Source organism: Somniosus microcephalus, unplaced genomic scaffold (assembly GCF_052327205.1).
Source record: "Somniosus microcephalus isolate GS21.2 unplaced genomic scaffold, FLI_Smic_1.0 unresolved_chr1, whole genome shotgun sequence".
NCBI lineage: Eukaryota > Metazoa > Chordata > Chondrichthyes > Squaliformes > Somniosidae > Somniosus > Somniosus microcephalus.
In genome coordinates this window covers 158,732,521-158,745,320 of record NW_028225179.1, presented here as the reverse complement: position 1 = coordinate 158,745,320, position 12,800 = coordinate 158,732,521, and the positions used below count along the sequence as shown (strand labels likewise).

Sequence of the window (12,800 nt, the reverse complement as noted above, 5' to 3'; positions counted from 1 at the left end):
TCACTGTATGATCTGTCTCTACCAGTAATCTCATGGTCACTGTATGATCTGTCTGTACCAGTAATCTCACGGTCACTGTATGATCTGTCTGTACCAGTAATCTCACGGTCACTGTATGATCTGTCTGTTCCAGTAATCTCACGGTCACTGTATGATCTGTCTGTTCCAGTAATCTCATGGTCACTGTATGATCTGTCTGTTCCAGTAATCTCACGGTCACTGTATGATCTGTCTGTAACAGTAATCTCACGGTCACTGTATGATCTGTCTGTATCTGTAATCTCACGGTCACTGTATGATCTGTCTGTTCCAGTAATCTCACGGTCACTGTATGATCTGTCTGTTCCAGTAATCTCATGGTCACTGTATGATCTGTCTGTTCCAGTAATCTCACGGTCACTGTATGATCTGTCTGTTCCAGTAATCTCACGGTCACTGTATGATCTGTCTCTACCAGTAATCTCATGGTCACTGTGTGATCTGTCTGTTCCAGTAATCTCATGGTCACTGTATGATCTGTCTGTTCCAGTAATCTCATGGTCACTGTATGATCTGTCTGTTCCAGTAATCTCATGGTCACTGTATGCTCTGTCTGTACCAGTAATCTCATGGTCACTGTATGATCTGTCTGTACCAGTAATCTCACGGTCACTATCATCTGTCTGTATCAGTAATCTCATGGTCACTGTATGATCTGTCTGTACCAGTAACCTCATGGTCACTTTATGATCTGTCTGTACCAGTAATCCCACGGTCACTGTATGATCTGTCTGCACCAGTAATCTCATGGTCAATGTATGATCTGTCTGTACCAGTAATCTCACGGTCCCTGTATGATCTGTCTGTACCAGTAATCTCACGGTCACTGTATGATCTGTCTGTACCAGTAATCTCACAGTCACTTTATGATCTGTCTAGACCAGTAATGTCATGGTCACGGTATGATCTGTCTGTACCAGTAATCTCAGTCACTTTATGGTCTGTCTAGACCAGTAATGTCATGGTCACTGTATGATCTGTCTGTACCAGTAATCTCACGGTCACTGTATGATCTGTCTGTACCAGTAATCTCACGGTCGCTGTATGATCTGTCTGTACCAGTAATCTCACGGTCACTGTATGATCTGTCTGTACCAGTCATCTCACGGTCACTGTATGATCTGTCTGTACCAGTAATCTCACGGTCACTGTATGATCTGTCTGTACCAGTAATCTCAGAGTCAGCAAAGAGAGAGCATGAAAAATTATTGGCAAGTAAATTCAAGGAAAACCCAAAGATGTTTTATAAATATATTAAGAGTAAGGGGATAACTAAAGAAAGGGTCGGGCCTATTAGAGATCATGAGCGTAATCTGTGTGTGGACACGGTAGACGTCGGTAGGGTTCTTAATGAATACTTTGCGTCTGTTTTCACAAAGGAGAAGGGAGGAGCAGACATTGCTATTAGGGCGAAGGTGTGTGAAATATTAGATGAAATAAACATAGTGAGAGTGGAAGTATTAAGAGGTTTAGCAGCGTTAGCAGTGGATAAATCCCCAGGCCTGGATGAAATGCATCCCAGGCTGTTAAGCGAAGCAAAGGAGGAAATCGCAGAAGCCCTGACCATCATTTTCCAATCCTCCATGGCTTCAGGTGTGGAGCCGGAGGACTGGAGGACTGCTAATGTGGTACCCTTGTTTAAAAGGGGAGAAAAGGATAAACCGAGTAATTACAGACCAGTCAGCCTAACCTCGGTGGTGGGAAAATTATTGGAAAGAATTCTGATGGACAGGATAAATCTTCAATTAGAAAGACATGGATTAATCAAGGATAGTTAGCACGGATTTGTTAAGGGAATGTCGTGTCTGACAAACTTGACTGAATTTTTTGAGGAGATAACAAGGAGTGTACATTAGGGTAGTGCGTTTGATGTAGTGTATATGGACCTTAGCAAGGCTTTTAGTAAGATTCGACATGGCAGACTGGTCACGAAGTTAAAAGCCCATGGGATCCAGGGAAAATTGTCAAGTTAGATTCAAAATTGGCTCGGATGCAGGAAGCAGAGAGTAATGGTTGACGGGTATTTTTGTGACTGGAAAGCTGTTTCCAGTGGGGTTCCGCAGGGCTCAGTACTAGGTCCCTTGCTTTTTGTGGTATATATCAATGATCTAGACTTTAATATAGGGGGTATGATTAAGAAATTTGCAGATGACACTAAAATCGGCTGTGTGGTTGATACTGAAGAAGGAAGCTGTAGATTGCAGGAAGATATAAATAAATTGGTCCAGTGGGCAGAACAGTGATAAATGGAATTCAATTCGGAGAAGTGTGAGGTAATGCATTTGGTGGGGGGTGGGGGCTAACAAGGAAAGTTAATACACCTCAATAAGGTCTCCCCTCAGCCTCCTCTGTTCCAAGGAAAACAAATCCAGCCTACCAACCTTTCCTCATAGCTAAGATTCTCTACTCCCCGCAACATCCTTGTAAATCTCCTCTGTACCCTCTCTAGTGCAATCACATCTTTCCTGTACTGTGTTGACCAGAACTGCAAGCAGTACTCTAGCTGAGGCCTAACTAGTGATTTATACAGTTGAAGCCCAGTTTGGGTTCCGCCAGGGCCACTCAGCTCCTGACCTCATTACAGCCTTGGTCCAAACATGGACAAAAGAGCTGAACTCAAGAGGTGAGGTGAGAGTGACTGCCCTTGACATCAAGGCAGCATTTGATCGAGTGTGGCATCAAGGATCCCTAGCAAAACTGAAGTCAATGGGAATCAAGGGGAAAACTCTCCATTGGTTGGAATCATACCTAGCACAAAGGAAGTTGGCTGTGGTTGTTGGAGGTCATTCATCTCAATCACATGACATCACTGCAGGAGTTCTTCAGGGCAGTGTCCTAGGCCCAACCATCTTCAGCTGTTTCATCAATGACCTTCCCTCCATCATAAGGTCAGAAGTGGGGATGTTCGCTGATGATTGTACACTGTTCAGCACCATTTGAGACTCGTCAGATACTGACGCAGTCCGTGTCCATATGCAGCAAGACCTGGACAACATTCAGACTTGGGCTGACAAGTGGCAAGTAACATTCGCACCACACAAGTGCCAAGCAATGACCATCTCCAACAAGCGAGACTCTAACCATCTCCCCTTGACATTCAATGGCATCACCATCGCTGAATCCCCCACTATCAACATCCTGGGGGTTACCATTGATCAGAAACTGAACTGGACCAGCCATATAAATACTGTGGCTACAAGAGCAGGCCAGAGGCTGGGAATTCTGCGGTGAGTGTCTCACCTCCTGACTCCCCAAAGCTTTTCCACCATCTACAAGGCACAAGTCAGGAGTGTGATGGAATACTCTCCACTTGCCTGGATGAGTGCAGCTCCAACAACACTCAAGAAGCTCGACACCATTCAGGATAAAGCAGCCCGCTTGATTGGCACTCCATCCACCACCTTCAACATTCACTCCCTCCACCACCAGCGCACTGTGGCTACAGTGTGTACCATCTACAAGATGCACTGCAGCAACTCGCCAAAGCTCCTTCAACAGCACCTTCCAAACCCGCGACCTCTACCACTTAGAAGGACAAGGGCAGCAGATGCATGGGAACATCACCACCTACAAGTTCCCCTCCAAGCCACACACCATCCTGACTTGGATCTGTATCGCCGTTCCTTCACTGTCGCTGGGCCAAAATCCTGGAACTCCCTTCCTAACAGCATTGTGGGTGTACCTACACCATATGGACTGCAGCGGTTCAAGAAGGCGGCTCACCACCACCTTCTCAAGGGCAATTAGGGATGGGCACTAAATGCAGGCCTAGCCAGCGATGCCCACATCCCATCAATGAATTTTTAAAAAAGGTCACTGTGATATGTTTGTTCCAGTAATCTCATGGTCACTGTATGATCTGCCTGTAACAGTAATCTCACGGTCACTGTATGATGAGTCTGTACCAGTAATCTCGTTGTCACTGTATGATCTGCCTGTACCAGTACTCTTACGGTTACTGTATGGTTTGTCTATTCCAGTAATCTCAGTCACTGTATGATCTGTCTGTACCATTAATCTCACGGATACTGTATGATCTGTCTTTCCCAGTAATCTCACGGTCACTGTATGATCTGTCTGTACCAGTAATCTCACATTCACTGTTTGCTCTGTCTGTCCCAGTAATCTCAGTCACTGTCTGATCTGTCTGTGCCAGTAATCTCACAGTAACATTTTGATCTGTTTGTCCCAGTAATCTTACGGTGAGTGTATGATCTTTCTGTACAAGTAATCTCATGGTCACTGTATGATCTGTCTGTACCAGTAATCTCACGGTCACTATATGATCTGTCTGTCCCAGTAATCTCACGGTCACTGTATGATCTGTCTGTACCAGTAATCTCACATTCACTGTTTGCTCTGTCTGTCCCAGTAATCTCAGTCACTGTCTGATCTGTCTGTGCCAGTAATCTCACAGTAACATTTTGATCTGTTTGTCCCAGTAATCTTACGGTGAGTGTATGATCTTTCTGTACAAGTAATCTCATGGTCACTGTATGATCTGTCTGTACCAGTAATCTCACGGTCACTATATGATCTGTCTGTCCCAGTAATCTCACGGTCACTGTATGATCTGTCTGTACCAGTAATCTCACATTCACTGTTTGCTCTGTCTGTCCCAGTAATCTCAGTCACTGTCTGATCTGTCTGTACCAGTAATCTCACAGTAACCTTTTGATCTGTTTGTCCCAGTAATCTTACGGTCAGTGTATGATCTTTCTGTACCAGTAATCTCACGGTCACTATATGATCTGTCTGTACCAGTAATCTCACGGTCACTGTATGACCTGTCTGTCCCAGAAATCTCACGTTCACTGTATAATCTGTCTGTACCAGTAATCTCATTCTCTGTAATAGTGGGTGGATCAATATGATTGAAAAGTATTAAACCGACTTCTCATTATTTCCAAGTTTTCAAGATCGTTTAACGGGGTTTGGATACAGATTATTTGGTAAAAAGCCAATGTATATTTAGCGTATTAGGGGACAAACACATAACAGGATCAAGAATACATCCCGCAGATGGAGGGAGGAAAAGAGCTACCACAGGGGAAAAGATAATGAAGGGCAGTGAATAAATAATTCAAGGGAAAATATACAGAAAAAAAGAGGATGAAGCAGCTGTGGTCCACAACTCGATCAGTCTGAACAGCAGCCTGGACAGGAACTCAAACAAAACTGGTACAATCGGGCAGGCCCCAGATTCAGAGACACCCCCAAGAGGAAAATACACCCTGGAGACAGCAAACCGACATCACCCTGAATACAGTCCATCAATCAAATTATATCCACGAATCTCAACAGACTCCAGCACATAATCAGACAAAACAAAACTGACTGACATAAAAGGACAGCTGGAAGCACCATTTCTATAGGAGATCCTCCTCACCACCCTCAGAACACACCGAGTTTGAGAGTGAGTGGGTGGGACCAATGCTGGCCGCCTTCTACTGACCCAAGAGCAGAGGATAGTCACACTAATCAACAGGAACCTTCCCATTACTCTGAGACATACATTCCTGGAGAAGGAGGCCGCTCCATCCTAAAGAATCTCGAATAACAGGAGAACCCAAAGTGAAGCTTCAGTTCTGTGTCCTGAATGAGGTGTCCCCACATTCCCCACATCAGCAATCCTCACACTCGCCCCACGTATGGACAGCACAGTAACCATGAGTGGAGACCTAAACTGTGCTCTTCACTCCCAACGGGACAAGCTTCCAGTGGACACAGGGCACTAGGACAAGCAGCCGGAGCAATGTGGGAAAAATAGTGACCTGGTCCCACACCAACTAATAGGTCCCCTACCGAGTTTTACAAGGCCCTAATCGCGGAACTTACTCTCCCGCTACTGAAACCCCGCACTATGTGCTGGAGACAAGGACACAGACACACTTAACTTAGTCACAATCATGTTAATACATATGAAGAGAAAGGTCACCACCATTGCTCATCGTAGAAAATTAAATCCCTCCTCAATGCGGACAAGAAAATATTGGCCAATATCTTAAGCTCCAGATATCTCCGGCCTGGTCCATGCAAACATACAGACTTTACCCGGGGCCGCACGTGGAGCCGAAACACCAGCGGTTATTCAATGTGATGCACCATTGTCATACCTCTACCCTGAAACTATCCCTGGATGTATAAGCCATAATTGTCTAGGGCGAGTGAAATGATTCAAGGCAATTGAGAGAATAAGCCTTGGTGACACTTTCAGGAAGTGGATTGCAATCCAGTGCTTGCTCCCCAGGTCCACAGTGAGCACCAGCTAACTCTATACCCCTCACCACTCCTCCCTCAACAGACAGAGAAAGCCTCGCTCCCAGGCTTCCTGTCCAGACCTTGGTCATGGACATGAGTTTGACACACAAGATGGAGATGGATCAGGAGATGAGTATTGTAGAGGAGGAAAGGTTCAGCTGGGAAGGGCGGTGTTTCCTGTTGCTGAAGTGTGCAAAGTATCGATGGGTTCTGGAGGCTGTGGTTCATCTGAGGGTCCCTGTGTTGGTCATGTTCGGGGAGCTGACATTTTCAGCTGACCAGTTGAAGGCAATGCTTTTTAGAAGATGGATTTGGTGCGTGAATAACACTTTAACTCCATCTAGGCCCGCTTTTAACCGCGTTCATTTGCAACTACATAGTACTCTCCAGTTTTGAAGAAGGGTCAAACCCGAAACGTCAACTCAAATTTCTCTCCACGGATGTTGCCTGACCTGCTGAGTTTTTCCAGCATTTTCTGTTGTTATTTCGGATTTCCAACATCTGCAGTATTTTGCTATCGTACTAGTACTAAAAGATACTTTGTATGATATTTTTATGTATAACGAATCAAATTATTATGAGATATAAATCAGGCCAAAGGAACTGATATGAGTTTTACCGGTGTTAATGGAATCCAGCATTTCACTCCACACTGCGTACGGTAAAGGGCCGTTGAATTTTCCGATAGACAGGGCGGTATCTACTAATGTCAGTTTATTACCGACATCGCTAATCCTGCAAATATCAAACAATTGGTTATAAATTGATCATAAACACTTTTCTGAGCTATTTTACCAAACTGTGCAGAGTTTCAGTAAAGAGCATGGCCTACCTCATCTTCTGACGAGTTTCTTCCTGAAATAAATAAAACACAATCTGAGTTGACAGAGACTGAGCGTCTATATCGGGACAGCAGAAATTACACCCAGATTGTTACAAGCTGCTGATAATTCCCAATTCTCACTGCTGCCCACACACAGGTAGAAAGAGGATATTACAAAAAGGATATAGAAGCACAGGAGAACGTATAAAAGAGATTTACAAGAATGATACCAGAACTGCGAGGGTACAACTAACAGGAAAGAGTGAACAGGAAAGATTATTCTCTAGAAAAGGGAAGACTGAGAGGAGACCTGAGCGAGGTCTTTAACATTATGAAAGGATTCGATGGGGCAGATGTAGAGAAGATGTTTCCACTTGTGGGGAGTCTAAAGCGAGGGGTCATAAATATAAGAGAGTCAGTAATGAATCCAAAGGAGAATTGAGGAGAAATCTCTTTACTCAGAGAGTGTTTAGAATGTGGAACTCGCTACCACAAGTTGAGGAGAATAGCACCGATGTATTTAAAAGGGAGCGAGATCAGTACATGAGGGAGAAAGGAACAGAAGGATATATTGATAGGGTGAGATGAAGTAAGGTGGGAGGAGGCTCGTGTGGAGCATAAACACTGACATTGATCTGATGGGCCGAATGGCCGGTCTCTGTGCTGGAAAATTCTGTGTAATTCTATGAGCGGCATATTTGAAAACAGGCCATCAGAAATTACACGAAAAATTATTAAATGCTTCTGATAGAAACAGGATATAGTTCAAAAATCTTATTAGAGTATCAGATACTAGAAATCAACACTAGTGTCACTCCCAGACACAGTGCCTCTCACACCCACCCTACCAGACACACCCACACACTCACAACATGGGACTGGAACTGGATTGGAATCTGAGTTTCAGGAGATTATTAAACTTGGGCACCACAGAAATAATTACAGACTAAATATCAAGATCACGGCAACTCATTCCCGGGGAGGTTGCAGGTATTCCCGGGATCCTGTAGATATTGTGGGAGGCCGATTAGTTCGGTGAAAATTGCAGATCCGCCCCGGATAGACAAAACAATCGATCGGTTTAAATCAGTGACGAATTATTGGGAAAATGCTGCATTTATGTCAAAATTCTCGCCCGTCAACTTGTGACTGTGAACTTTCACTGAACTAAACTGAAATATAATCCTCACCTTCAGAAATGTCAGCTCGTCTTTTTGCTCCATCTGTTTCTGCAACTTTGAGAGTTTCTCCTGAATAGAATTTAAATTCTCTTGAATTTTTCGGAGGTTTTTCTCCATTGTTTCTAGAATGTTCTCCTCTTGTTCCCTGAGATCTCTGATTAAACGCTGCTCTTTCTCACTGAGAATCTGGTGCATTTTAGCGAACTCGGATGTGATGCGGGTCTGCAGACTGCTCGACTGTTCCTACCAAATGAAATGTGAAAAATAATACGTTTTCCGCATTAAAACCAAAAAAAAACGAAGCAAACTTCGAAAATCAGCACAGGGCGATTTACCCTAATTTCGGAAATCTTCTGTTTCTGCCGTCGTTCCGTTTCTAGAATCGCCGATTTCTTCTTTGTGAGAGAATCTAAGGAAGATTTCACCTGACCCTGGGATTGGGAGAGAAAATCACAGAATAAAAGAGTTAGACCATGAAAATGTGATAAAATAATCAGGTGATCTAATCTGTTCCTTTTACCTTGTAGGTTCCAACAGCTTCTTTAATGGGCTTGAAGCGGTGCTCTCTGTGTTCCCGCGCATCTCTACAAATCAAACAGATCAATTTCTTGTCAGTTTCACAAAACAGCTTCAGTTCTTCCTGATGTTCCTCACAGTGAAGTTTACTTTCCTTCTCTTTCGGATTCAGCTTTAATTTTCGAGCTTTCTCGGCCAGATTCGCTAAGGCCCGACTGGCTCTGAGGTTTATTTCCGGAAACTCCTCTCCACATTCCGGGCAGGAGTTTGTCTCCTTCTTTTCCCAACACTCTGTGATACAGGAGCGGCAGAAGTTGTGCCCACACTCCAGTGAAACCGGATCGGTGAAGAAATCCAGACAAATGGGACAAATTGCCTCCTCGGACAGACTCTCGTCCTGCTGTCTGGAAGCCATGTTCACACTCAGCATTTCCTGATTCAAACCGCTTTCAGTTTCCATGTTTACTGCGCTGCCGAACACCTTCAGCTCAGCGATTTCCCGATGAAATTCACTGCAATACTCGGAATTATTATTAATATAAACTAGTCCATGTCCAATCGACTTTTACACAGGGAGACACAACCTAGAGCAGTGTGAAGGACAAACGGTTAGAGCACGGAGGGGAATAATTGAACCCTGGCCGGGAGGGTGAAGGTTCCTGGAGTGTTGACAGTGGGGGGAGGGAGAGAGAGGGAGGGAGGAGGCGGAGATGGGCGGGGATCGAGTTTCCAGGGCACTTTGCTCCGGACCGAACTCACTGCCGACTACAAACCCTCTGGTGATACACGGTGTGAGATAGAGATCCATAAACTGAATTGTGTTAATGATTGCAGCCGCTCACCCTGAAACACAAAGTGTCATAAATGTCAAGGGGCTGTCTCGATCAGTTTCAGTCCTTGCTGATTCAATCTGCTGGTGTCATGGTTCTGTGGGTGGATCCAGACCCGGTTCCCAGTCACAGATCACTCGACTCCCTGCAAGTGCTGTTCACATCTGAATGAAATAGAATCGCATTTACAAAGAGAAAAGACAGTCTGTGATGTTTCGGAGTGCGCCCATCATCAGACTGAGAGACTAACGGGAATTTTATCTGAGTCTGGGAATCGGGAAAAAGGAGGAGGGCAGAAGGAGAACCCAAAATATATCACTGGCAGGAAACTCAGACTGGTTCTGTTATCAGCGTACGATCCACTGCACCACATGTTCCTTCCTGTGCTGTGTCCAAGCGACCCTCTCCTGATCACTGGCCCTCTCCCTCCGAATCAATTCCCCGACCCTAGGAGCTACCTGGGAATGCACAGCTGGTTTCCGCAGCTGGGCAGTTACATTTCATTCTGTCTTTCCAGAGAGAAGCAGGCGGAGCAAGCATGCAGCTCCCCCAGGATAACAGGCTCCATGGTGCAGGGTGCCAGTGACTGACACACACGTCACTCTGCGGGCAGCGCATCTCAATTCGGAGATTTACCACAACCATTCCCTCAATATCCAGCTGGTGTGCGACCATACTCAGCGCATCATGCAAGGCAATGCTCGGTATCCTGGCAGCAGCCATGTTGCCTGCATTCTGCGGCAGTCTGCGGTACCATCAGCCTTTGAGCCACCAGGACAAACCAGAGGGTGGCTACTGGGCAACAAGGGCTACCACTGATCACCCAGCTCTTGACTCTGCTACACTACACGTGGGCAGCGTGTATATAATGTGAGCCATGCTGCCCCACGGAATCTGATAGAGCAGACCATTGGTGTCCTTCATCAACGCTTCCGCTGTCAGGACCGCTCTGGAGGAGCCCTGCGGTACTCACCAGAGTGGGTCTCAAGATTCGCCATGGTCTTCTGCATGCTCCACAATCTCAGTATCATGAGGGCACAACCCTTTCCACCAGCCATACAGCGACCAGCTGAGGAGGAGGAGGAAGAGGTGTAGGAGGAAGCAGAAGAGGAGGAGGAGGAAGGGAAGAGGCAACCCAGACAGCTCCTTTCTTCCCGGGCTCCCCGTGATAGAATCATCCGACTGAGGTACCAGTGAACACAACCCCAATTCCCCATCAATAATAGTTCCACACATTACCTCCCCTCTGTTACTGACCATCACAGCGTCCTCGACCACAATCTCTATCAGGGCACCTCTCAGTCTCTAGAGAAAAGAGCTCCAGCCTGTTTAATCTCTCCTGGTGGTATAACCTCTCAGATCTGCGATAATCTGGGTCAATCTTTTTGGCAATTTCTCCCGGACCTCTGTATCCTTTTTGTAATATGGAGACCAGAACTGTGCTCAGTACACAGCAAGTGTGGTCTAACCAAGCTTCTATACAAGTTTAACACAACTTCTCTACTTTTCAATTATATTCCTCTAGACATGAACCCCGGTGTTTGCATTTTATGACCTTGTTAACTTGCGTTGCTACATTTAATGATTTGTGAATCTGCAGCCTGAGATCCTTTTGCTCCTCGAACCCATTTAGATTCTTATTCCCCAGGAGTCTGAGGCCTCCTTATTCCTCCTACCATTTGTTTCTTCTCGCCCCCCTCCTTTCCCCCAGCCCTACACAGGTCCTTGCTGATCTTTCAGCTCCCAGTTCCGCTCCGGGGTGTGGACCTGAAATGCTAACCTGTCTATTATCTATATATATAAATCAGTACTTCTGTCATTCTGTCTATCTGTCTATCTGTCTGTCATCGCGTGTGCGTTGCGGGTATGCACTCAAAAGTTACAGGGCGTACCTATGCGCGCGTTACCTCCAAAGAAAGCTTACGCTTCCGAGACGGTTTTAAGCTTATTTACGTTTCGGCCGGGCTAAAATTGCGCCCGCGGTATCCCAAAAACCTTCAACATTCTGCTCATTAGCATCTCATTATCCGCTCATTAGCGACAGAGTGACCTCGAGCTCGACCAATCGTACGCCGGGTTGCTGGCGTGTGCCGCCGGGCCAATCAGTGCGCGTGTGGCCGGGCTTTATCGTTCTGAACCGAGGTGAGTCGCCGCCATCTTGATTCCAAACTTTTCCTTTCTTTTTCCCGCTTTCTGCGTCTTAAAAAAAAACGTTGCTTTTAAAACAAATATTGTTTTTTAAAAAAATGATTTAGAAAGTAATTAACTTATCTAATCTCATTAATTTTCCTACCTTTCCCCGTTTTTCCAGGTAGGCCTAGAAGCCTCGGCGTCTCCTCCGCACCCACGCCCGAGCTAGGCACCTCCCGGCCCCACTCGAAGGCTGGAGGGCCGAGCCTCAGCCCAGCGCCGCTAGGGTGCGCGCGCAGCAGGAGCTGAGACGTCTCTCTGCCGGGGCTTGCTGAGCGTCCAGCGTTACCCTGGCAACGGGCGCAATCGGCGGTCTTCACCTCGGGGGGAGGGGGGGCGGCCGCGACCCTCGGGGGGGGGGGGGGGGGGCCGCGACCCTCGGGGGGGCGGTGCCGCGCGCGCAGCAGGAGCAGCTGAGACGCGGCGTCTCTCTCTCTGGCTTGGTCAGCGTCACCGTTGCCCTGGCAACCGGGCCCGCCGGCCGAGAGAGACGCCGCGTCTCAGCTCCTGCTGCGCGCGCAATCGGCGGTCTTCACCTCCGGGGGAGGGGGGGGGCGCGACCCTCGGGGGGGGGGGGGGGTCGCGACCCTCGGGGGGGTGCCCGCCGCCCTCCCTCCCCTCCGCCCTCCATCCCCCCCTCCCCTCCCCCGCCCTCCCTTCCCCCCTCCCTCCCTTCCCCTCCCCTGCCCTCCCTTCCCCCCCTCCCTTCCCCCTCCCCTCCCCCCGCCCTCCCTTCCCCGCCCTCCCTTCCCCTCCCTCCCCCTCCCCCGCCCTCCCTTCCTCTCCCCCTCCCCTCCCTCCCCTCCCCTCCCTCTCTTCCCCCCACCCCTCCCCTCCCTCTCTTCCCCCCAGTCGCTCTCTCTCTTCCCCCCAGTCGCTCTCTCTCTCTCTTCCAACAACAACATGCCCTCGAAAAAGCCTCGGCACCGCCGGGCACTTCAGCTAGTAGAATATAATATT

At 47.3% G+C, this 12,800-nt stretch overlaps 1 protein-coding gene across 1 annotated transcript in view; it reads right to left on the bottom strand.

Moving 5' to 3' along the window:
* Positions 1 to 9,366, bottom strand: part of LOC147096358 (zinc-binding protein A33-like) — a 94,609-nt gene extending 85,243 nt beyond the window's left edge. The window contains exon 1 of the mRNA XM_085975166.1: positions 8,825 to 9,366. Within this exon, the coding sequence (XP_085831292.1) occupies positions 8,825 to 9,280 (456 nt within the window). The 5' untranslated portion in view covers positions 9,281 to 9,366. The remainder of the gene's footprint in view (positions 1 to 8,824) is intronic.
* Positions 9,367 to 12,800: the final 3,434 nt, after the last annotated feature.